This window comes from Diplotaxodon limnothrissa, linkage group LG11, assembly GCF_057381915.1.
Source record: "Diplotaxodon limnothrissa isolate DT_005_m linkage group LG11, D_limnothrissa_male_GT1.1, whole genome shotgun sequence".
Taxonomy (NCBI): Eukaryota; Metazoa; Chordata; class Actinopteri; order Cichliformes; family Cichlidae; genus Diplotaxodon; species Diplotaxodon limnothrissa.
The window spans coordinates 28,760,236-28,785,235 of record NC_140606.1 but is presented as its reverse complement, the minus strand read 5'-3'; the positions used below and the strand labels follow the sequence as shown (position 1 = coordinate 28,785,235).

The 25,000-nt window shown below is 40.6% G+C and overlaps 2 protein-coding genes across 2 annotated transcripts in view; one reads left to right on the top strand and one right to left on the bottom strand.

Moving 5' to 3' along the window:
- The window catches only part of adam22 (ADAM metallopeptidase domain 22), a 72,074-nt gene that overhangs the window by 38,066 nt on the left and 9,008 nt on the right, over positions 1–25,000 (top strand). Inside the window, exons 7-26 of the mRNA XM_085366536.1 lie at positions 10,682–10,748; positions 10,835–10,911; positions 11,720–11,794; positions 13,673–13,744; positions 14,750–14,916; positions 15,004–15,088; positions 15,893–15,983; positions 16,643–16,694; positions 20,204–20,303; positions 21,019–21,090; positions 21,300–21,392; positions 21,970–22,050; positions 22,136–22,186; positions 22,289–22,352; positions 22,458–22,563; positions 22,647–22,766; positions 23,102–23,270; positions 23,596–23,695; positions 24,472–24,562; positions 24,674–24,727. Coding sequence (XP_085222662.1) covers positions 10,682–10,748; positions 10,835–10,911; positions 11,720–11,794; positions 13,673–13,744; positions 14,750–14,916; positions 15,004–15,088; positions 15,893–15,983; positions 16,643–16,694; positions 20,204–20,303; positions 21,019–21,090; positions 21,300–21,392; positions 21,970–22,050; positions 22,136–22,186; positions 22,289–22,352; positions 22,458–22,563; positions 22,647–22,766; positions 23,102–23,270; positions 23,596–23,695; positions 24,472–24,562; positions 24,674–24,727 — 1,787 coding nt within the window. The remainder of the gene's footprint in view (positions 1–10,681; positions 10,749–10,834; positions 10,912–11,719; positions 11,795–13,672; positions 13,745–14,749; positions 14,917–15,003; positions 15,089–15,892; positions 15,984–16,642; positions 16,695–20,203; positions 20,304–21,018; positions 21,091–21,299; positions 21,393–21,969; positions 22,051–22,135; positions 22,187–22,288; positions 22,353–22,457; positions 22,564–22,646; positions 22,767–23,101; positions 23,271–23,595; positions 23,696–24,471; positions 24,563–24,673; positions 24,728–25,000) is intronic.
- Positions 5,973–10,121, bottom strand: cldn12 (claudin 12). Its single transcript, XM_085366537.1, has 3 exons — positions 10,003–10,121; positions 7,936–8,189; positions 5,973–7,842 (listed from the first exon to the last, which is right to left on the bottom strand). Exons 2-3 carry the CDS (start codon positions 8,152–8,154, stop codon positions 7,018–7,020), a joined length of 1,044 nt encoding a protein of 347 aa, XP_085222663.1. The 5' UTR covers positions 8,155–8,189; positions 10,003–10,121; the 3' UTR covers positions 5,973–7,017.

Sequence of the window (25,000 nt, the reverse complement as noted above, 5' to 3'; positions counted from 1 at the left end):
AGCTGCTTCTGTCGTCTCCAGCGTTTTCTGGAGACACTGAATTATTGAAGCAATGAGAGAGAGAAGATTCAGAAAATAGGCAATCCAATTTGACAAAGTAGATAAACTCAGAAGGGTGCTGCAGCACTCTCCTTGCAGAGATACAGGGTGTGTAAGTATATCATGACAAACATTTGGCTGAAATGTTGCGTTTCTGTAAAGTCTTTAAAAGCCACAGCTAAAGCAACATCTTATAGAGTCACTCCAGAAAGCCGAAAGACAGCAGTCACAGTGTTACTTCAGAAGATAACGTGTTCAGTATTTTGGCACTAACTAAAAAAGACCAGAGGCAGAGCTGAAGATGCTAAGATTGTTATTGAGAGTGACCAGAATGGACAACATTAGAAATGACCTCAGATTGAGCAGTTTGGACACAAAGTTAAAGAGACAACGCTGCGATAGTTTGGACATGTGCAGAGGAGAGACAGTGGATAAATGCAGCTGCCAGGCAGGAGGAAAAGAGAAAGACCTCAGAGAAGATTGATGGATGTAGTGAAGGAGGCCATGCAGAGAGTTGGAGTGACAGAGAAGGATGATGGGACAGGGTGGGATGGATGCCACTAGCCCAACTTGGCATTACTCTTTGGTTAATCTGAAAACGACTGAGTAATTTAATGTTTAACATGTGATTACCCAACTTTGTTTATGTTATACTAAAGCACATTTTCTATATTATTGTGATGATGCTTTTTTACACTGGTGTAAAGTACAGTTATTAACAATCAGTGGCACAGTGGTTAGCACTGACACCAAGCTGCAAATTAATTAATAAATGTTGATTCTAAACTGACAGGAGGTGTGAATGTGATCGTGTCTCTGCGTGCTGGCCTGGAGACAGACTCATGACTTGTGCCTGAATTCGATGCGCAGTTAAGTAAAAGGATGGATGGATTTATTTGGTACTTCATTAAATGTGTCAGCAGATGATGCGGATTTTACAGGCGAGAAATAACTTTTTTATAAATCAGATGTAAAGTCTGATTGTAGATAAAATTTATGACATTGGTTAAAACTGGCTTCACTTTGGTCTTCTACAGCATGAAGATCCAAAAGATCAAAGGTTTGAGACCCAAGAGGAGATGCAGTAGACCAGCCTCAGCTATTGCGCTCCCAATCTAGCTGAGGGGCACTGAAAGCCCCTCAGCTAGTGAACGTTTTGACAGGAGGTTCTGGTTTACAATAATTTCTACTGAGAGCTCTGGTAGATTTTCTTAGTGTACAGGCTGTGATCAGCTGACCTGCTGCTCTGTTTGGATGTAAACAACCAAATTCAACCAGATATCAGCAGATGTTTCATGACTTGTCCTGCTCAGTCAATGGATCTAAGCATCATCAACTAAAATTCATATGAATCTCTGCTACACTTGACATAACCTTACTTTGACTGTGAAACTGCAGATGATTTTCATGCAATCTTTAAATAACACATAGCTAGCTCAGTTTGTTTTGCAGCAGGTTTCACAATAAAAAAAACCCCCATAATGTCATGTGTACAGACCCAATATCTGATTTAAAAACATGAGGACTTAATGGAAACTTTAAATCTGCACTATATCAAATTCCACTGAGCAGTCTGAGCAAAAACTCCCCCAAAATGCAAAAGTAACGAGCCTGTTTTTGAAAATTTAAGGAGTATAAAATACAGATATTTGTTTAAAAATATAGGGAGTAGAAGTAAAAATTAAAAAAGCTACTCAAGTAAAGTACAGATACCTGAAAATTGTAGATACCAGTACTTTGTAGTAACAAAGTACAAATACTTTGTTACTTCTCACCTCTGCCGATCTGTGGCCTTTTAAAAATATCACATAAATCAAGTGTATACAGAGTAGTGTGAACAGAGTAACACATTTTTGACAGTTGTGGTAGTATTGGTTTTGGCTTGATGTTTTTGGAACGCTGGCTGCATGACAATGCCGGGGACGGCGCTGCCCTCGAGCCCGGAGGTGCCTGTCAGTTTGTTGTTACTGAGCTCTGGATGTCTGCTCCCCTCGGGCAATGCTCCATCGTTTCTCTCCCCGTGGATTCCTTCTTTCTCTGTTTCACTCTCATTATGTCTGTCTATTTGTCTGCTCGGTCTACAAGTCTGCCTCAGACACACAGATGTCTTCTTCAAAACCCTAGATGCCCTCCATGTCCGGTGTGAGATTTAGTGGCTCTTTTACGAGGAGGCTGTCTGCACTGTCATGCACTTGTTACATTAGACAGCATTCACATATAATCCCTTATTGAACAGCATTGGATGCAAATTTTTTACCCACCTGCAACTAATTGTAGCTTTCCTAAATGTAAAAGAACACAAACAAGAAAACAGGGTTGAAGTGGGGCTGTGAGAGTCAGCGTGGCTCCTGTCGGCCATATGGCAAATCCATCTGCCCTTCTTTCACCAAGGCAGAAAAAGTTATGCAGGACATGAGGTAAACGTGTCCTGAACAAGCTGCTCTTGTCACTTTATGTGGCTGAGCCGGAGTTAAAGTGTCTTGTCGTGTTATGTAATTGGTCTCATATATAATCTGAAAAGCTAGATCTTCAAGATTAAAGCTCACAAGCGAAGAACGAGCTGTTCCAGCGCAGCACGCAGTTGATAAATCTTGCACTTATTGACTGTTAGTGTCGGCATGAGTGTGTGTGCATGTGTGTGTTTATGTGTGTTCATGTAGGGAAGTTGTGAGGAGGATGTGTGATTGACTCGCATAGACAGAAAACACCATATGTTTAGTCCTCCTGTTTGTGTTGTTGTTTTCTTTTTGGACACCATGGCAGCTCCACCTGCACCTCGGAGCCACTGTGGCTACACCCAGAAAGCATAATGCTGTGTGCGTTTTTTGTTCAATGGTGGAGTGACCATGAGTTCAGGCTTTAGGACATTTCAACCATAAAGCCTAAGCAAAGGCATGACGTGTTTTAAGTGTATGTTACGGTTCAAAAAACTGTTGAAGTCCATAAAATGTGTGGTTGAGGTTGCATGTCAAGTTCAGGCTCTCCTGAAGGTTTGAATGAATATATTCAGCCTATATTCAGTAATTATAAGTCATATACTCATTTTGATAAGAAGCCATCACTTGAAAGATTTGAACATGTTTTTATTGAACATGAGTGATGAAGCATCATAGCAGAGTGGAGTCCCAGCAATGATAAGCAGGAACCCCCTGAAGTCTAGACGCTGGTGGTTGGTAGTGAAGATGAGAAGGAAGTGGCACGAGGCAGGATGACATAAGAGCAGTGAGGTTTAAAGCAGACAGTGGAGGCTGATTGGCTCACAGAGAGCAGCAAGAAAATGATTGGACCTGAGCAATGATGAGCAATTTGGTGTAATGGCGTGGGAAAGAGGAAGTGATGTAAAAAACACAGACTAGCAGCAGGGATACCCAGTAAAGCAGCCTTTAGTATCCTTCTTCCTCTATGATCCATGAACACACACTCATAAATTCATTTTCGAGTAGTTTTTCAGTGATTTTTGGGGTGAACCAAATGTGGTAAAGTGTCAACAGGCCTGTTTCTGGTAAGAAATCGTCACATTTTGAGGCAAAGATGACAAGACTTCATATCAAACCACATGTTTGTGTAAAAGTTACCTCTGAAGCTAATCAGAAACTTCTTTGTACCATTTATAAAGGTACTTTTACCTCGAGACCCACCTATGAGGCCACAAGTTGATTTTAAAGCTCCTTACATAATCCTACATTGTTTAAATAAATGTTTCTTGGCAATTATGCAGTTTTTGGGAGGTTCAAATTGTAACAATGCTTATTAAAAATCAAACAGAGAAGCACCCGTAGTAAAGAAACAAACAAACAAACTGAAAACGGGATTAGAAACACTGAAATAGATCCAGTGCCTGAAATTTTGTGTTGGAAGTAGGTGACCCGTCTTGAAAACCCAAGTGGCTATTGGGATTTTTCAAATTAAAGGCTCCAGAAGGACAAACACGCTAATTTTGGTGCTTGTTTCCACTTTTGAAAGATTTTCCAGTTGTCTGCTGCACTAGAGGGGATAACTGAAGATAAGGGGGTTGGGTGGTGAAGGATGCAGAGGAAGAAGGGGGTGTGTCGAGTGCCAGGTTTTAGCATGGGGGTGTTTGCATTTGGTGCCAAGGGAGGATTTTTTACACGGACAGCACAAGCTGGGAATGACACACTGTGTGTGTGCTGGAGCTGATGGGATACAAAAAAGGAGGTGTGTGTGTGTTCGGGGGGTCTCCCTGTGGCCTGAAGCCATGTTCATGTTACTAAACCTGGACCGGTTCATTCACACATGCAAGGAAAGAGTGAGAAAGAATGAAAGGCGTGTTTATCCTCCCCACTTTATGTTCATGAGCCAGCGGTCTGTGTCTGAGGTCTCCCATGGCAACCCAGGCCCCACCCCCTGTTTCTTCCCAGCTCAGCATATGAAAGCCATCTGTGTCGACCTCTAATCTCCATCAGTACTCGCTCCCCGCTGGGTCTATATGCTGTGTGTGTATGTTTTTGAACTGAGATTACTGGCCGGGAGCGATGATGCAGGGAACAAAGAAAGCATGGCATTATTACAACAGTTAAATCAGACTTTGGTGCTCTGATAATGATGATTTGTGCTGTGTGTGCGCTACAGATACATGCAAATGCAAACAGATATTCTTATTTTCATTAAGGTCTTACTAACCATCAGCCACTAAACCTTGACATAATTTCCAATTATACCTGCCGCAGTGATCACTTCACATGCTTGGTCGACTTACATCAAAAACAAAACGAAAAGCTGTTTTTCTTTTTTGTTAGACTGCTCACTGTCATCTACTTCCTTTGTTAAGCTATGAACTCGATTATATCTTAATTTGCTCATACGGCAGGTGACAGCAAATATCATATCCCCCATTGTGCTGTGCAGTAGTGCAAATTTTGGTATAGATGCTACACCAAGTAAATAACGGGCCGTTATTGACAATAATGAAACTTTTAACCCGTAAAAGCTTATGCAGGGGAGAGAAGTGTTTCATGATTTATGAGTTGAATCATTGTCTGTTTAATGACCACTAAATGACTGTGATTTTTACTTTCCATAATAGTTAATTAACACAATAAAATGCATCTTTAAGCTTTCATGTATACTGAAAAAGGGATTTTTGGAAAGCTGGAACATAAATGTGCCTTCTGTTGTTTGGATGTGCCATATCCTCTGAATTTTGGTGAAATCTTCTTTTTAACGAGTGTACACTCTAGAAAGCAGAGTTTATAATGAGATTAGTCTGCCAATGCTGTGCTGGCCATTTTCCCACTCTCCCCTGTTAAGTCATTTATATTCATAAACAACAAATAAATAAATTTTCCCATTTAAACACCACATTGATACTTTTAAGAAGTGCTACATAAACCACTTCAGTGTCCTCTGGCTTAATGGGGATTGGGTTGGAGAAGGGGCTTTAACATTTTATGATACATTTGTGTGAATTAAGAACCCCACAGGCTCCTGATTTCTCTCGGTTAAAGTGGAAAGAGGAGCCATAACCAGCTGAAATCATGGCTGGGCCACATTAAAAAAAAGAAATGCCACAGCAGACAGATGCACATCTTTCCTTTCCTGACACAGCCCTCCTATTTATCCAAGCTTGGGACTGGTACAAGGAGTATGCAACCTTGCGTCCCCTCCTTGCTTTCAATTTGGGGACTTTTTGTATGTTAACCACTATTCCACTTTATTAGGTACATGTTGCTAGTACTTGGTCTACCCCTCGGTATTGAAAACATTCCTCAGAGATTTTGGTCCCTGTTGACTTGATAGCATCACGCGATTGCTGCAGGTTTGTCAGCTGCACATCCATGAAGCAAATCTTTAACTTTACAGGGTCATCTTGACCTCCTCTACATGCGCTGAGTTGCTGCCATATGACTGGCTAAATAGATAACTGTGTGAGTTTGCAGCTTGTATAAAAAGAGAAGCACGTGATTACAGTGTGATTTATGTTTTATTTAAAACAAAAACAGTGTAGAAAAGCATGTTTCTTTGACATTTTCACTTTAGAATCACATAAAGATCTGTACTTCATACGCAGAACCTGCAAGAAGGCAACAAATGTGGCTTAATCATGACTTACAGCCTTAATCAGTCCTTCCAGCTACATTAGCAAGTTTTTTTCTACCACACTAGAGATGTCTTAGTGTTTCTGACAATACAGTAATGTTAACTGCATTTGTACATCAGACTGAACACAGCTAAAAGGTTTATTAGTGGCACCTTTTGATGTTTTTTGACACAAATACCTTGGAAAAGTACGCTGTATCAAATGATTAAGTACTATATAGGAGGCTTTACATTAAAAAAATAGACTCAAGGCTAACAACATAGGTAAACAATGGCAATTAAACCAGGCACATTATAGACACACTCAGTGCAGTTAACAAAGAAATGACAGCTGCTCTTCAAAGTGACAGTTCATTATACACTTCGTGTTAGAACAAAAACAGGTGAGTAGTTGTCCATTCAGGACACAGAAGTCAAAGTTAATTGCAGTCCATAATGCACTTCAGCAGTGATAACAGACAATCCTCATACTGTAAGCTTTACACAAGCAAAAGTCACTTGAAATTAAGGATAAAGTGTCAAGCACAAATGTAACAGAAAATTAGAAAAATTAGGTTGGTCCATTGGCCACTTCAGCAAGGAATAAACTATTATTTAGTGCTCATACTCTGATATAAAAAACAGTGAAACAAGTATTTTTTTAAAAACAATACTAAACTGAATGCAGTGTTTTAGTTTCGAGGTTAATCTCATCCTTCATGTGGTACATCCAGGGTTGTTTCTACCGATTCTCATCCTCTGCCATCAGCAGTTCACAGGCCTGGACTGACTGACAGTATTTTTGAAACTATTACTCTTGAAGCTGTAAATAGCTCTCAGGTCATTACCTTCCATCTATCAAACTCTGTTAGTTTTATCAGTGGTGAAATTTATAGAGGTTCATGGACAGAAGTGATGAGGTTATCAGCCTCTCCTCTTTCACTACTCTTGCGTCAGCACAGGAATATCAATTTCTATTGCTGACATCCGCGAGCGGGTGGAGTAGCGGTGGCCTGTATAGCTGGATGCGTACCCCTGAGAGGGAGCGTAACTCTGCGAGGGGGCATAGCTCTGCGAGGGAGCGTAACTTTGTGAGGGAGCGTAGCCGTAGGCGTGGTTTCCTTCAACCTCTGATCCATAGCCATTCGGTGCAGAAACCTGAGACACGTACACCTGTGGTGGAGCAGGTGCGATAACGCTTTGCACGTAGCCCTGCGCGGGCACATGCGGTTGGGCGTTAATTACTGTAGGAGGGAAAGTCTGTGGTGGGAAAGGCTGCGGAACATAAACTGAGGCAGGAGAATGTGCGTTGGCAATGAGAGGCTGGGTCGACATGGAGTTGGACGTGGACATGGGCAACCAGAAAGGTGAAGGCAGCTTCTTGCACATACAGTACCACATGAACATCAGCAGTGCGGCTAGCATCAGTCCTCCAGAACAGCCTATAGATGTATACACAGCAAAGCCATCAGAGAAGATGTTGGCATATCTAGCGTTCATCTCCTTGGTGCGGAAAAGGAACCACACGGAGGGTGCAATGGGGACTGCGCCGCCCAGGAAGAAAAACATGCCGGCCACCAGGTGACAACCTGGACTGTTCACCAGGCATCTAACTGTTTTAATGTCCGGTTCAGGCTTGTCTGAGCAGCAACAGGTTTTACACATCCCGGTCATGGACAGCAGCAAGGCTAAAATGCCGAAACCGAGGCCTGTGGGAAGGCAGAACTGCAAAAGCCGCAGATCCAGCTGATCCAACTTGGAATACCACTGGAAACATAATAATATATAATTAATGCTGGGACTATTATAAACATCGGAGAATTAAAAAACAAAACATAAGCAGAATAGATCAAGCAATACCTCTGAATCATAGTAGAGGCATCCTGAATAGCCATCCTGCATCACACATTTAGCCCACAGCCCATCATACACACTGATATTCTTGGCATTACGATTAAAGGTGACGAGTTTCGTTACGCGCCACTGCGGAATTAATGCTGCCACTGTGAGCCCACCTACAGACAAAATAGCAATGATGAAGGCAAAAGCATTGGTGGCGTGGATGTCCCGGCACGACATGGCTGGTTATTGCTGACAGGGGAGTTTCCGTTTTCCTGGATAAACAACACAAGTCAGACAGAAAGCAGCAACTGATCAGTTTGATGGACACAGAATTCCTGAAAAACGTGGTTATACAAGTTTATCTGAATGGCCCCATTCCTTTATAGAAGCAAGCTAACTGTGCCACACGCTGACCTAGCTATGGGCAACCCCCCTGTATTTCAATTCACCACAGTGTGGTCGACCCAATATCTGCTGTCCCTGAGAAACAATGCTCTCATTTCACCAGCAAACAAAGTGGGAATGACTCGATGACTGAGGCTGCACTGCAGGAGTGTCTATACAGCAGTGCATTACACAGATTACTGTGCAGCTGAACAATGAGCAAGGCTCGAACTTTATATGACGCATGCAACAGTGACTGACTCAGACAATGCAACTTGCAACTGCTTTTTATTTTATCATCTTAAAAAAAGAGCTCTTATTGCCACTTTCATCTCATCTCTGAAGGTTATCAGGGTCTAACTGAGTATGTTTAAAGCACTTTATGGGCCAATTCCTTGTGGCATTGACGGTCTAAAAAAATCAAGGTGCAGCCAGGTGCACTAGCTGTTTAAATTACCGGGTCATTCCACCTCAAATCAACAAATTTTTTCAACATTTTCTGCTCAACCATCTCTGATCTGCTTCATAATTTTATGGCCAAAGCTTGGGTTGTGGTGAAATAGCTTCATATATCAAAGGCTTTGTTTTGTTTTTTCGTTTAGAGAAATTTGAGCTTGAAATTTTAACCTGAATCAAAAAACTCCTCCAGGATAAAACAAATTTATGTATTATTTACTCAGTTATAATTAGAGTACCATCTGGAAACTCAACTAGAACTTTTTTCTGTTCGGTTAGGACTATCTATTGATATTTTTGTTTTCTGTGGCACGACTTGTGATATTTGCTCAATTTTCTTCATTTTACGAATAAGAATTTCACATCAAAAAGCCTTTCACAAGTTTTCTTTTGTATAACTATATGCAACACATAAATTGTCACCAGCTGTATTTTGGAATGTCATTTTTATTTTTATTTTTTGGTGGATGTTCAAATATGGGACTTCCCAGGACTACACAAAAAACTTCACAGCAATCCTTAATTTATATCAAAATGTTAAACCAAAACAGTTTTAGGTGATTTGAGATTAACTGACAGGATATCCTGGCTCAAAACTAGAGGCGGACAGGATTTTACAGTCAGGATGAATGGACTGTGAAGGGTCTTCAAATGTTCTGAACAATAATCACTGTACCTTTCTGACATGTCTCAATAGCATTTTGTTTTACAGTTTTCGTTTACTCAGTCGCTATCTTATTGTGTTTTATTAAATGTAACTTTCAAAGTGCCAGCTGTTACAGACCGGTGAATCTAAACTATTTATTCTAGATTATGCTAACGATCAACGTGAGCAGGGTTAATAGCACAGTGATTATTACACCCAAAGCAGTATAATTATACATACAGTACCGACACAGTGTGCATTGTGGTAGTAAACAAAAGACCTCAACTCTGTAATAACTGGTTAGCAGATAGCACAGTCAGCTAGGCTAATTACCGCTACTTTTGCTAGCCCTCAGCTAGCTCTCTTTGCTCAGACGAATGCAAAGGGCCTGTAAAGTTGTTAATACGTGTTAATAACAGTAACAAAAGCCGATCGTCAACATCAACTGACTCAATACGAAGAACTTAGTAGAAAATGTGAACTCCGAATTCGCTAACTAATTAGCCACCTAGCTACAAGCTAAAGAGGTAGCATTACCGCAACCTGTTGACGCCGATTTATTTTCATACTTTAACTACATTGACTAAAGGGTACTATACCTTGTTGAGCTACGTTTACAGTGAAGTCGGTAACATCTCAGCCTGTTTCTCCTTTACATACTTGAACACAAACCGAGTCTCGTACAGTAGCTCGGAGAGTAAACAGGATGTGCCCTCCGCAGAGCTCGGGGTGTTTCCGCCCTCAGAGCTGACTCACAGGAGGTAAACACACCCTTTAACTCATGTTCTAAAGTATTTTTATTTATTCGTTTATGTCTGTGATTCTTAAAGTTTTACGTGGAAACAAAAAACTTAACCACGCGGATGATAAAAAAAATGAAGCAAATAAAGGGTAGATAAAATGATAAACAAACAAACAAACTACAAATAAAATAAAGTAAGGCATAAGAATTCATGAAACCACACTAGGGTGTGTCTATGTGTAATCACCACATACAGGTCATTAATACAGCTAAACCGGAATTCATTTTTCTTTGCTGAGTTTGCTTTAAATGAACAGAGCTGATTAATATCCTTTGTTCTTATCAACTTATAATATTGGTATTAATATTTTAGTAAGGTACTACAACTTACCAAGAAGCTCTATCCATTCTCTTTGACGTCACTTCTCTCTCAAGCAGATAAATCGGTCTGTGCCCTGAAACTGAAAAGTCACTCGGCTCTGATCTGTCTCGCTGATTAACTGGATAATTATTTTTTCTGTGCATGTGTGTTTTAGGGGGATATTCGCATTCACATGATCTACAAATCTGCCGGTGAAGAGGCAATTAACGATCTCCTTGGTGGTAAGCTGATGGTTCATGTACTGACCAGGCTTCTGATGTGCTTTAATTAATCTTACATACTGAATGTGTGTCCGTCTGTTTATAAGGCGCTCTACCAGAACCACCTTTTCCCAGCCCTCCATTTCCAGGGTCAAAAGTTGTGCACAGGAGGAAAAAGAGACAGGTATGAGTCTACTAAATGGTAAAGCGGTCTGCACTTATGCAGGGTCTTTTCACCTTAGAAGGGTGCTACAAAGTGCTTTAAAATCTGTCTCCCATCCACGCACACACACTTACACACTCACACACTAATGGTGGCAGCTTGACTGCCATTGAGAGCTGCTTGAAGTCAGTGTGCCCAAGGATATTTAGGCAGTATAGTAACCGGGGAAGGAAGCGCCGGCCCCGGACAGTCCTCTACCACCTGAACCACAGCTGCTCAGATGGCAGAGGAAAATGATCACCAATAGCAGCGGAGGCGTGCAGATGCTTATATTTTGTGCATGCCTGCATGAGTGTAAGACAGAGAGCTAATTATGCTACCAAGGCTGTTGTCTTGATTACACTGCTTTCCGTCAATATGTTTTATGTTAATTCATAAAGAGTGCGCTGTTTCCAAGCGTTCCTCCCACTCAACAGCTCTCCAGCCCGCTCTTCTCCTCTTCTCGTCTTCTTCGGTTTCATGAAATATTTATCTTATAAGTAGAGGCTGCTTCCCTCCTCGCCTTTTCTCAGACATAGTCAGGTGTCTGCAGCTGTCTGTCTCTCAGCCCTGAAAGCTGCGCTCATATTTACTTTGATTTGGGCTCACAGACAAACCTGGTTTGGCTTTTGCTAAGCTGATGCTCTTTGATTTGTCATTTATTTTTCTTTGAGCCTCGAGTTGACCTTTGTTTTTACTGTACTCTTTTGAAATTCTCTTTAATTTTTTTATTTAGAAAAAGATGGCGTCTGCCTCCCGTTAATATGATAAAACTGTCGTCTCTTTTCAGGCTCCACGTTTGTCACGAAGTGTAGAAGATGAGACCAAATACATCGAGCTGATGGTGATCAATGACCATTTAATGGTAAGCTTATTAGAGACTACAAAAAATAGACATGAATGTGACCTGAAGCCAGAAATCGTGTTATGCTGGCCCACTGACCACAAATCTCTCTAGATTGAAGTGATGCAGGTGTGAAGCGTCACTTTTTATCACGACTGTCTGACTGTCGCATCACAAACAGTCATAGTAGAAAGAGTGCACATCCCTTTTCAATTCTACGGACTTACTTAGAAGGTCATAATAAAACTCAGTTGGTGCTTATCAGGTTTAAAATTATTTAATTTCAACCTCAGGTGCACAGCAACACAAAATACTACACAGAGACTGTATTTATTTACTAAAAACAGTTTTGTTTGCAATATTGTTGCAGTTCATTGAAGTTTGCAGACGTCCCTTTATGCCTAACTCTCTTGAAGTCATATGACAGCATTTCATGGGTTTGGGGTTAAAGTCTAGGTTCACACTTGACTTTAGAGTATTTTGGTATAAAGAGGAGTCCATGGTCAACTCAATGACTGTAAGTTGCCAAGGCGCCGTTACTGCAAAACGCCCAAAATCATCACCCTTTCACCACCGTGTTTCACAGTTGGTATGAGGTGCTTTTTTGCTGATGCGCTGCTTGGTTTTCTCCAAATGTGGCGCCGTAATGACAGCCAGACATCTCCGCTTTGGTCTCGTCTCTCTAAAGGAGATTCAGCTTTTCAAACCTTAGCCGTGCTGCCATGTTGTTTTTAGAAAGGAGAGGCTTTCTCCTGGGAACCCTTCCAAACACACCAAGTTCAGTCATCTTTGACATTTAACATGCTAACTGAGGCTGTAGATTTAAATTTCTTCGAGCATTAGAAAATCTGCTCTTCTGGTTCAATTTGCTGCGTCGTCCACTCCTGGGAAGATTGTGGCATTGTTTTGACACACACCATGAATGCCTCAGACCAGCAAAGTGCCAAAACGTCTGCTTTTTATAGAGGTGCTCACACTTGGTGATGATCAATTATTAAATTCCATTTGAGTATCAGTACCTGGCTGCTACTTATCATCTTAATTCCTATGAAGGCAGAAAGGGTGTACTTAGTTTTTCACAGGACTGCGTATCCAAACAATTCTGTCAATATTAAGAGTCGTAATAATTCATTTTACATTTTATGCTTCAAAGATGTAAAATACAGCTAAGATGGAAAAGTTTGGACTCATATACACTTGTTCTTGTAAATTAATTTTGCAGAAAGATTCATGTGGTCATCCACATAGATAGATATTCACGTAAATCTTGGTGTTACCATTTCCAGTAAACAATAGTCAAATAGGGGGTTGCACGGTGGTCCTGTGGTTACCACTGTCACATCACAACAAGAAAGGCCATGGGTTTGAATCTGCTAGCGGGATAAAGATGTTCCGTGTGGCGTTTGCATGATGGCTCACCCACCCATATGACCCTGAATTGGACAAGAAGAAGATGGATTGATGAATACTGAAACAGGAAGAAATAGTTGAAGCATGTCAGGCTTTGGATTTAAGACATGTATGAAATTAGACTCATTCCATTGTTTGTTGTGTGGTTTCTTGGGTTTTGTTAAAAGAAAAACATCTTTTAAATAGCTCAGAGTCTACAGGAAGCTGGTTGGGCTGAGAGTCAAGGCTGTAAACAAAGTAAGAGCATGCACTTCAAACGCTGCCTTTACTGAGCATGAAAAAACATTCTGATCAACTAAGATCCACTGGAATGGAATTGACTTTGTTTTTATATCATAAAAGCAACATTAAGACTGAATCCAATGTGCAGACACAGGCTTCTTCCATGCATTAAAATGGCTTAAAGTAAATTTGTTCCAGATTATGAAACCCATTTATATTAATTTATCCTTCTTGTCTCTCTTTCTTTGTTTTTTTTTCTTTCTACAGTATAAGAAGCACCGGCTTTCCGTCGGGCATACGAACAACAACGCTAAGACAGTGGTCAATATCGCTGACATGGTAAGAACTGTATCGATCCGCTTCTTGGAAAGCTTGCCACAAGCACTCCCAGGTACTGGAGTCGAGCGCACGCTGCACTGATTTCTCATTTAACCAACCTCACTCTCCCCATTTAAAGCCTCTCCTGGCCCATAATATGCCGCGAGCAGCCATTAACCGCCCAGTTATGAGGTTTTCAGATGACTGGATGTCAAAAGCAGTGGTGGCATCCCGACAGCTCAGAGGCAGATTTTAAGTGTTTGATTATTTGTAGCCACGTCTGTGTGTTGTATTACTGAAATCTGAGCTGGGACAGGGTCACGTCTGTAAGCTGAGAGGCTGGTGAAGCTGGAGAAAGGTCATGCTTTTTGTTGTGCCCTTGAAGAAGATCATATGAAGCAGGCTTTATTTAGGAGGCACGCATTGATTTCTTTCATCTATGCTAAACACTATAGCATACACCTGGAAGAAATGTTGGAATAAGAGCTGGAAAAGAAATAACGCAACAATGGTCTGGAGCAGGTTTAGTGTCTGTGGGTATTGTTCCTTCTGCACTTTTGGCAGCAGTGAACTCTCCACACAGATGCACCAGCAGAGGCAGATAGTTTGAGTTTGTAGGGGCCACAATGGGATTAAATCATGCACACTGACCCCTCCATCCCTGCACTGACAAACCATTAGCATTTATTTTGAATGCAGACACTTTGCTCTCCTCCGGTGTTTGTCTGGCCCGAGGCACCTGCAGATTTGCGTCTTATGAAAGCAAACATTATTATTTACAGCAGAGTTTGCTCCCACTGTGTCCTTCAGACGGTTACCTTTGTTTACTGTCTGTCTGGTTTCTTATGATGTGCCGCAGCTGTCTGGTGGCAGGATCATACTGAGCATTTGATCACTGTCGTATTGAACAGCTGGAGATGCCGATGCTCATGACACATCAAACCGAATATTTTTGCCACTTTCTGTTACACAAGTATTTAAACCTTCTTGACATTTTTCCTGATATCAAGTTTGCTTTTTCCACAGATTTTCAGGGAACAACTTAATACCCGAATTGTGCTCGTTGCAATGGAAACCTGGTCAGCTGACAACAAATTTAACATTGACGATGACCCCATGGTGACCCTGAAGGAGTTCATGAAGTACAGGAAAGACTTCATCAAGGAGAAATGTGACTCTGTTCACCTCTTCTCGTGAGTATGCCAGTTAGGAAAATAAAATGTTTTTTTTCCCCTTATACACTCAGCATCTTTTGATAAAACACCCTTTTCTTTCAACAGAGGGTCTCGCTTTCATAGCAGCTGGGGTGGAGCTTCCTATATGGGCGGAGTTTGCTCTCTCACCAAAGGAGGGGGCGTCAATGAGGTGAGTGAAAATTAAATAATTTTAAAGGCAAGGCAAGTTTATTTGTATAGCACAATTCAACAACAAGGTGATTTAAATGATGCAGACAACGTGGAGTTCAATCACAGTGGTCAGTTTACATTGATCACCACCAACACCGACTGTTTTCTGTGATTAAATGAGGGATACAGTGCTGTGCAAAAGTCTTGAACCAACCCTCATTTCTATATTTTGCCATTTTTAACGTGGTCTTGAGCAATACTTCTTCAGGGTTTTCTTTGGACATTGGCTGCTTTTTCGCCCACTTTCAGACGAATACTTTTTTGTTTGTTTGCTTGTTTGTTGTTGAGTCCCTAAACACTGAGCTATGAATCATTCAAGCATTAATAACGGGATGAATCATAGTTGTGTCTACACATAACAAACAACTTAGCGAAGAACTAATTTTAAATGGTGTCTTTAGGCACATGGGTCCAACTAATGGAGTCACCTATCCAATTTTTAATTTTCAATCCAATATGTTCAGTAGGGGTCAGGCGAGAGGTACAACAGTGAGTGTCTACAGCCATCTATAAAACACGGTGGAGGCTCTGTCATGGTTTGGAGCTGTATTTTAGCCAGTGGTGTTGGAGATCTTGTAAAAATCAACGGAATTATGAGAAAAAGAAAAGTACCATTGGATTCATATAATTTCAATTTTCTTTCATTTAAATTAATTACTGTTTTTTCTGCTTTACAACAAGATTTCCTACAATAAATCAAAGATTCTTGGTCTTTTTTTCATTGATTCACTTCATTCTCTCTTCCTCTGCATTTTTTCTTCAGTATGGGAAAACTAATGAGATGGCCATTACCCTCGCACAGTCTCTTGGACAGAACATCGGCATCTTCTCGGACAAGAAGAGGATCCTTAACGGTAAACCGTTAAATCTTAATGATCCCTTCTGTCTTCTCTCACGCTCTTCATGAGATTTAACACTGATTATTATTTGTTATTTTTGTTTTTTGTTTTGTTTTTTGTTGAGGTTTCATCATCTCCATTCTCATATATCTTGTAAATGCACCCCAGAAAAGGAGAGGAGGAATGAATGGCTGGGCATGTGTTACAACCTAATAGAATAATTAACTATACTATCTATAATAATTAATATCTTTATTTTTTCTATACTTACGTCACAGAACAATATTTTTTTGCTTGTTTGCTTTGTGTTTTTAAGTTTTCTTTTCTGGACTTTTCTATATATTTATGCATTTACACACATGCAAAGGCATCTAACTTTAACCGTCTCCTGCAATATGAGGTTAACTAGTAAAATATGTGTAAAAAACACATGTAAATACCCGCATTTTTTTGTCTTTTCATTTTCCTTCTCCAACATTATGTGCTTTTATGTTTTTCTTTTCCAAACCTCCCTAATTTTATTATTACTGTGTCCAGTATTTTACACATCTGTACACTACATATGAATTGCACTTGTTTTTGTAAATATTGTCAAATTTCCCCCCTAACAATAATAAAAACACACATTCTTCTTAAAACTCAATTTTGATGATATCACAAATGTATTTTTCCAGGTGAATGCAAGTGTGATGATCGCTGGGCCGGCTGTATCATGGATGACATTGGGTAAGTTCCTTTTCAAAGTGCATTTCCTGATCTCATCTCACAGCTGAATTCTTGTCAACTCTCACAGATGCCGATGATTCAGTCTCATCAAAGCATTTTAACAAATTCTGACACAGCATGGAGTTGGATGCAATGTTACCCAGACTATAAGTTGCTTTCGTTCCCTTCCCTGTATGAATATTTACTTAAATATCGCTATAACTGCAGTTATCAATAAGTGTCATCCTGCCTTGTCAAAGCTATGTGTTAATATGTAAACACAAAGTTTACATGTGTGTCTCTTATGTATTTAAAACCAATTAAATCTCAAATATCAATCTATTTATCCATTTAAATTACATGTATGTCATTCACTGCTGTGTTCTTGTACCTTTATAATTCACCACTAGGGGACAGTCCAGGTTTAATTTCCAGTTGCTATCTTCTTGTTATATAACATTGAGCATTTCTCTGCATAAAGGCCTTCTGTAATGTCTTATTTGCTTAGATAAGAAAATAGATTTTTGTGGACTGCACAGGCCTGCTTGGCATCATGCCACTGTGAGTGTCTGTGTGTGATCTGTGTGTGTGTTGTCTGTCTGTGTGCGTGTACCTCTCTTCTTATATACTTCTTACAATTCCCCCCCCCCCCCCCCCATCCCGAATGGGACAGCAGGTGAGCTGAAGCTTGTGAGCGTTGCTTGTGCTGGTTTTGAACCAAATGGCTGCGTCGGAGGGAGGTTGTCAGTCATCACAACCTTTCCCTTTGTCATCCAAGGGCACTACAGCCACTGTGGCCCCAGCTTCTCATTTTACCTAGATGATATGAACAAATACAGCTTGATGTCCTGTTTGTAATACACTGGCTGTATTTTTCATGATCACTTTGTAAAATATCACATACTTAGTGTGTATTTTTCAGTTTTTGGGCAATGTTACTGACTGAATAGCTGATAAATGTCATTGATTTGTTTTTCCCGATTGCCGAGAGGCTTCTTCTCCACCCTGCTGTTTAAAAATTAAAACTTCTCATTACTGATTTTTGTTCATCGTTATCCAGTTGATACAGTCTGCAATGTCATTCTCATCTTGGGTCAATATTTGTCTCATTCTCCTGTAACAACACAACAAGTACACTTCCCAAACACTGAGATCCTGCTCTATTGGCTTACCTTAATAAACCTCCTCTATTGTCACAAGGTCACATGACAGAGGACAGGTGACTTTGTGCTTATTTAAACCTGTCACCTGTGAACAGACCCAAGCAATTTCCCTAAAATCGAGTCAGTGGTGTTTCAGACGATTGTATTCAATGAGCGGCCTCTGAAGTTTATTTTTAATCCCTCAGCACCTGCATGTCTGATTTTCTTCACCTGACTACCTTTAACTAGTTTTTTCACAGGATGTAGCTCCTCTGTTTGCTTGTGTGTTGCGCGAGTGCGTGTCTGAGTGGATTTGTGTTAAAATACAGACGGGACACAAATTAAAGGAAAGAGAAAAACAAGATAAGTAATGAAAAGACTTCCTCGTTAGATGTTTTAATCAGCGCTGTCCAACACTCAAGTCTCTCACAGGTGTTTGCGAAGACAGCAAAATGATTCACATCATTTTCACACTCATTAAATCATTCAGTGATATTTGTACAGTTTTCATCCTGGAAGTGGCCTCTGCCTTTTTATAGGATCAGTCAGAGCAACTTCATGTAGGTTTGCAATATTTGACACATTTCTTTAAGGGGCCAAAGGCTCCCAAAGCTGTGCCAGCAAAGCTCAGGTTTTTCCTTTAATATGTCACCCATCTGTGGGTATGTGTGCTCCTATGCAGTGTATACAGTAGCTTTTCTTAAGATCTTAAATCCTAACTACACCTTGTATAAACTGAAGTTTCTTAAAAAAAAACCACATTTTCCATTAAGGTTAAGTTAGGATTTGGTAGCAGTTAAATTCTGTAGGTTTTTCTATTTTTATTTCCTTCCTTCTCCTGTGAGAATGGGTGTTGCCATCAGCAAACCGGGTCAAAATATGTATTTCAAAGGGAGCAACCTTAAAGCCTTTAATATTTTTTAATTTAATGAGGCCAGATAGCCTAAAACGCACAGTACCAAGAATAGACAGGCACGACAAAGACTCAAATCCCACTTCACAATTTTAATGCAGAGATTAAGAAATTGAGAAATGGCTAAGCTGCTGATGAGCGTCCTAATAACCACCAGGTGTTATAAGCTGACTGTAACGGAGCGAAGGAAGGAAGAAGGTTGCTAGCGAAATAGTTTGGTTTTTATAGTGGTCTTTTTATTTCTATTTTAAAAATATAATACATATTTTGATCATATTGTGTGCATGCTGTGAAATAAAGAGTGAATAATAGTGTTATTCCATGTGGTACCAACTGGGGAATCACACAAGCATGTTTCTTCTTTGCTTCACCTCATCTTGATGTTTAAAAGGGAATGAAAGCTACAAGATTTCAAGAACAAATCCCGTATGAGAGCCGGGACAGCAATAAACCTTATTAATTCCCAAAACTTGCAGAAATATTGTAGTGTACTTCATCCATTACCTCCTCTTTATATAACCATCGTCATCATTGGTGATGGCTTCATTTAGTCAAATTACACATGAAACATCAGCCAAAGCCTCTCCCACCCTCGACTCTCTCATTATTGCATTGTCTGGTTTGGCAGGCCTGATGAGCCACTCTAACCTTTTCCTGCAGAATAATCAGGATTAAGACTAACAGTGCAGAAGAACATAATAATATTTAAGTGCTGCTCACTGTTGGGATAATGCCATTAAAAGCATCAGCCTGGCCAGGCATTTTCAAGCTCCGCTGAGATCGGACACTGAAGTCCGGATGGATGTGCCATCCAGCTGGACTTTAGCCTTTAATTATAAATGAATTGAAGCAATCACAGTGAGAATTAAAGAGCTGATGACACTCTCAGCAGAGCTTGATTTCTATTCTGAGCAACTCATTAAAAAAATTAGTCAGATATTCTTTTTGTTCTTTTGGGGCTTCAGTGTCAAATGATAATGCAATGCCGGCTTAAAAATGACTCATCGATAATATTAGGCTTGTTTTCCAGGACAACGTAAAAACGGCACATCTTAGAATCCATTTACAGCCCGCTCATATCTCCGTACGATGTTCACAGAGTCAGTTGTGCTAAATGTCTGTCTCCATGTTATTATAAGGATCTCCTCTGAACTGTGAGTATAGTGAACCTGCCGTAAAACCTCTAATATTTAAAGTGTGTTTTATGTTTGGTAAAAAAGAAGCAATTTTAAGTATATTAATAAAAAAACAGTTCACACTAGTAACTGTAAAATTGTGTAAAACTAAATTGTAATTAAGTAAATGCACGATACAAAGACTGAACGGGTTAAGGTGCTTAAAACTGTGTTTTTTCAGTCTTTTGTTCTTTGGTGTTGGCAGGGAGGAAACCCTCTCACGCACACAGTAAAATCTGCACACGTGGTTTATTTTGTGTCCGCGTTAACAGCCCGATGCGTTCTTGTTGTTTTGAACAGTTTTTACCTGCCCAAGAAATTCTCTGACTGCAATGTGGAGGAGTACTATAACTTCTTGAACAGCGGTGGAGGAGCCTGCCTGTTCAACAAACCTCTGAAGGTACATCATACTTTCAACCAAATGCTACATACGTATATAATCTATATTTACTGGAAAGTTCATTAGGTATGCCTTGCTAGTATCAGGGTGGACCCTCCTTTGCCTTCAGATCTGCTTCTTCGTGACATCCTGGAAACATTCCTCAGAGATTTTGCTCCATTCAAATGATAGCATAACTCAGATGCTGCAGATTTAATCAGCTGCACATCCATGATGTGAATCGCCCGTTCCATTACATTCAGCTCTGTGATATGGTGTGTTTTCCTGCTGAATGAAGTAATCAGAGATGCTCTTTTGCATACCTTGGTTGTAACAAGTAGTTATTTGAGTTACTGTTCCCTTCCTGTCAGCTGGAAGCAGTCTGATCATTGACCTCTGACATCAAACAAGGAATTTTTGTCCTGCTGTTCACTGGAGATTTTGTCTTTTTTTGACCATTGTCTGTAAACCCCAGAGATGGTTGTGCAGGAAAATGCCAGTAGATTGGGAGCTGTTAAAGCTCCATGCTACGTTTAAAGTTGCTGGAATCGCCTTTATTCTAATGCTCGGGTTAAATTTCAGCAGGTCTTCCAGACCATGTCTACATGCCTAAATGTAGTGAGCTTCAGCCATGTGATTGGCTGATTAGATATTTGTATCAACAAGCAGGTGAACAGCTATACCCAATGAAGTGGCTGGTGAGTGTATATATTAATTTAGCTCTTTATTCACTCAGCTGTTAGACCCTCCAGAATGCGGCAATGGCTTTGTGGAGCCAGGAGAGGAGTGTGACTGCGGAAACCCAGCGGTGAGTTAAACATCCGCGGATGAATGAAAAATACACAGATATATATACTGAAGGCTTAACCTTTATGATCATCCAAGGTCAAAGAGATGAGTTACAGCAAAATAAACAATCAAAGAAAAAGGGTTAACATCTGAAGCAGTGAAGTAAAGTCATTGGAGAAATTAAGGCAAAGAATAAACTGTGTTGAGAAAAGTTTTTCTTCCTTTCAGGAATGTGCAAAAGAAGGAGAGAACTGCTGCAAGAACTGCACCCTGACTCAGGGCTCTGTTTGTAGCAATGGACTCTGCTGCAATAACTGCCAGGTACTAAACCGGACAGTAGCAGGTTTTAAGTGGTTTTTATCTAAATATACTGATCTTTATAAACAGATATGGAGCTGCAGAGTATGGTGGATTTTTGGTTTAGTCACATTCAAGCAGGGTTTGGTTGCATGCAGACAAACAGTCCATGTGGAGAGCAGAAGCTGAAATACTATTAGCTACGATCTGATGGGGATTTAGTTTTAAATCAGCTTTTCAAAAATGTATCTGTGTAAAATCTAACAATGACTGACAAAACAGGAAGTGTTGAACTAGATATCCTTTTTCCTACATTGGAAGCACTGAAAAAATAGCCGTGGTCTCCGGGGATTATGCCACTTTCAGGCACTCCTCCGCTACTGAAACTGAAACGGAAACTATTTAGGACCATTAAATCCTACAAGAAAAGATATGGACATAGTTAACATTGATGGGGTGTGTTTTAGCTGTGAATGGGCAGACTTGTCACACACTTTACTTTATGATGGCAAAAAACATTTGACTTTTTGTTTTTTTCTGCCGGACGTGGAATGAAACACAAAACCTTTTCCGATTTAATTTGTCTTGTGTGCTGATACAGATGGAGTTCAGGGGAATTGTGTGCAGAGATGCGGTGAATGACTGTGACATCCCAGAAATCTGCTTGGGCAATTCCAGCCAGGTGAGCACGGATTTTTCCTCCTAAACATCTGCTCATACTTAGATTTGCATCACTGTATTTTTGAGGCTTTCTCTATTTTTTGCAGTGTCCACCAAATGTGCACAAGATGGATGGTTACACATGTGAAAAAGACCAAGTAAGATCTTGATGAGTTTTATGTGATCTTGCATTAAAATGTTTAAAAACCTCTCAGCTGATTGGCATGCACTTTGTTAAGAATCACCTTGTTTGCCTGTAGGGTCGCTGCTTCAGTGGAAGGTGCAAAACCAAAGACAGACAGTGCAAGTTCATTTGGGGAGAAAGTAGGTGTTTTCTCTCATGTGCATTCCAACGCAAGGAGATCTAGAGGAGCTGCACAGAAAACACCCTCGTATTATTCTCCTTAAAATTGCTTGTGTTTCCCTCAGAGGCAACAGCAGCTGACAAGTTCTGCTACGAGAAGCTTAACATTGAAGGGACAGAAAAAGGCAACTGTGGAAAAGACAAGGACACGTGGATCCAGTGTAACAAGCAGTAAGCCAGTCGTCTGTGCCTCCTGTGGAGCTCTGGGTTACTTTCCTCTCCTGCTGATATGTGTTTGCACCTTTTGTGTTCAGGGATGTTCACTGTGGCTATCTGCTGTGCTCCAACATCTCTCCTGCTCCACGACTGGGAGAGCTGCAGGGAGGGCTGACTTCATTCTCTGTAGCCCAACACAGTGCCTCTTTGGACTGCAGGTAGCCAAAGGAACAAAAAAGAAAACACCTAAAACAGTCTATAATGATCATTTGTGATCTGTGTTTAGTCTATGGAATACTATTGTTTGTGCAGCACTGAAGGAGGAACGCTCTTAAAAAAATCTCCTCGCTTGTTGCTCTCTCAGTTGTTTACAAAGCACATAACTCTAGCATCAAGTAAATCCTTCATTGATTGTTAGAGACCCACCGAGCCAGGAAAACTACATTCTTCTAAACATCACAGATGAACTAAGAAACAGCAGCCTGCACATCACGCCACGTTTACTGCAAGCCAACATAGCCTTTCAAGTCACTCAGTCTTGTTTGCTCTTCAGTGGTGCTCACGTGGTGATCGACGGAGATATAGACCTGGGATACGTCGAGGACGGGACGGCCTGCGGCACAGACAGCATCTGCTTCAACCACAAATGTCTCCCCATCCAGCAGTTCAACTTCAGCACCTGCCCAGGGACGACTGACAAGGCCATTTGCTCTGGAAATGGGGTACACGCCAACAGCGAACTCATACACCAACGCCTAGAATTGATCCAATCATATAATATAATATAATATAATATAATATAATATAATATAATATAAGTGTTTCCCACTTATAGTATTTGGGAAGTATCTATTTAGCTGCTGTCGGGGTTTTCTTTTTATTTTAATGTTTTGATGCCTGATTGTGGACTTGAAATAACTTGAGAAACATAAAGACTTGAGTCACCATATTTTGTGGTTGCAATCAGACCAACTTGAATTTTGACCCATAAAGTGCCCATAACAGACTTCGACAAATATCTAATTATGTTACATTTTCATCCTGCAGGTGTGCAGCAATGAGCTGAAGTGTGTGTGTAACCAGGGCTGGACAGGAGAGGATTGTAGCTTCATGTTTCCTGTGGCCAAAACCACAGCCTCAGTTTCAGGTAGACATTTTATCTGCCCTCTGCACCTGTTCCACTTGTTCCTGCCTCTGTCTCTACATCACATTTTCCCTCCAGTCATATTTCAGGGCTGCTCTGCACACTTGTCCCTCTGTAAAAACCCCACCCCTCTTCCCAACCTGCTACACCCGTTTCATTTCTTTCTTCATTGTCCTTCCACTTCACCACAGATATGTCATCCTTTTTGTTGCTTTTCAATTGTCTTTTAATTTTTGTTATTTTTGGGGGCTCACGTCTGCTCATTAAACCTGCTGCATTTGTATTCACTGAACCTTGCATGTCATTCTTTTTGTTTGTCATTATTTTCACACTCATTCTTTGTCGACAGGCCGATGTCTTTGACGGAGTGATTTGAGGTCAGATTTAGGTTCCTTTTTCATTGTGTTTGTCTTGTCTTTGATGTCATTTCCCGCTCCTCCTCGTCTTGTCTCACTCCAACTTCAGTCCCATCACAGTTAGATAATTACAGCCCTCATTCAATTGAGAAGCAAGCAGTTTTTATTGTTACCCTGAATGGGAAGCGCTTGTAGGTTCCCCCTCAGAGTAGTGTTGGAGGGTGACTGAGGTTTTGGTGTTTTTTTTCTCCCGTGTCTTCCTGATGAACTTTTCTTGCTAAATGTTCTGTGTTTTTGTGCTCTGCTGCACTGTTTTGTGGTTTGTGTATCCCCATGTGTCTGCATTGTTCCAGATACAAGAGACACACACATCTCAGTTAATACACATTTGGCTTCCCACTCTACTCTCTTCCTCTGTCTCAGGTATCAACAGCACTAACATCATCATCGGGGCTATTGCGGGCTCTATCCTCTTCCTCGCCCTAATACTGGCTGTAACAGCCTGGTGCTACAAGTGAGTCTACACATAGTTTGTGCATGTCTGATGATGAGTGATGAGTGGAAATAATAATAAATAAAAGTATGAACTTTCTGGATTGTTATAAGATTGCTGTTTTCTTTACAGGAGCTACAAGCAGAAATGCTACATCGAGTCTGAGGTTCACCGGAGATTCTGCCGGTTTGCACACTTTAACATCTTTTTCTTACTCTGTTATTTAAAGCGTGACTCTAAAGTGCATGACAGAGCTGCAGCTTGTTTGAGTGTGTTATTGTTCTCTCAGTAACTTTTTCTTTCCTTGTTTTGTTTTGTTTTTTTGCAAAGACCACAAAACCTGTAGTTAATACTCAGTCGTTTCTTTGTGCTCAAATGATCCAAAACCCGGAGCAAGATCTTAAATACAAATCTGCAGCGAGACCCTGAGGAAATCTGAAATATCCCCGCCCTGCATAA

Coding starts and splice junctions, on each gene's coding strand:
- cldn12 (XM_085366537.1), bottom strand. CDS start 8,154: ATGTCGTGCCGGGACATCCACGCCACCAATGCTTTTGCCTTCATCATT. Junction 7,843..7,935: donor GCCTCTACTATGATTCAGAG/GTATTGCTTGAT, acceptor TTATGTTTCCAG/TGGTATTCCAAGTTGGATCA.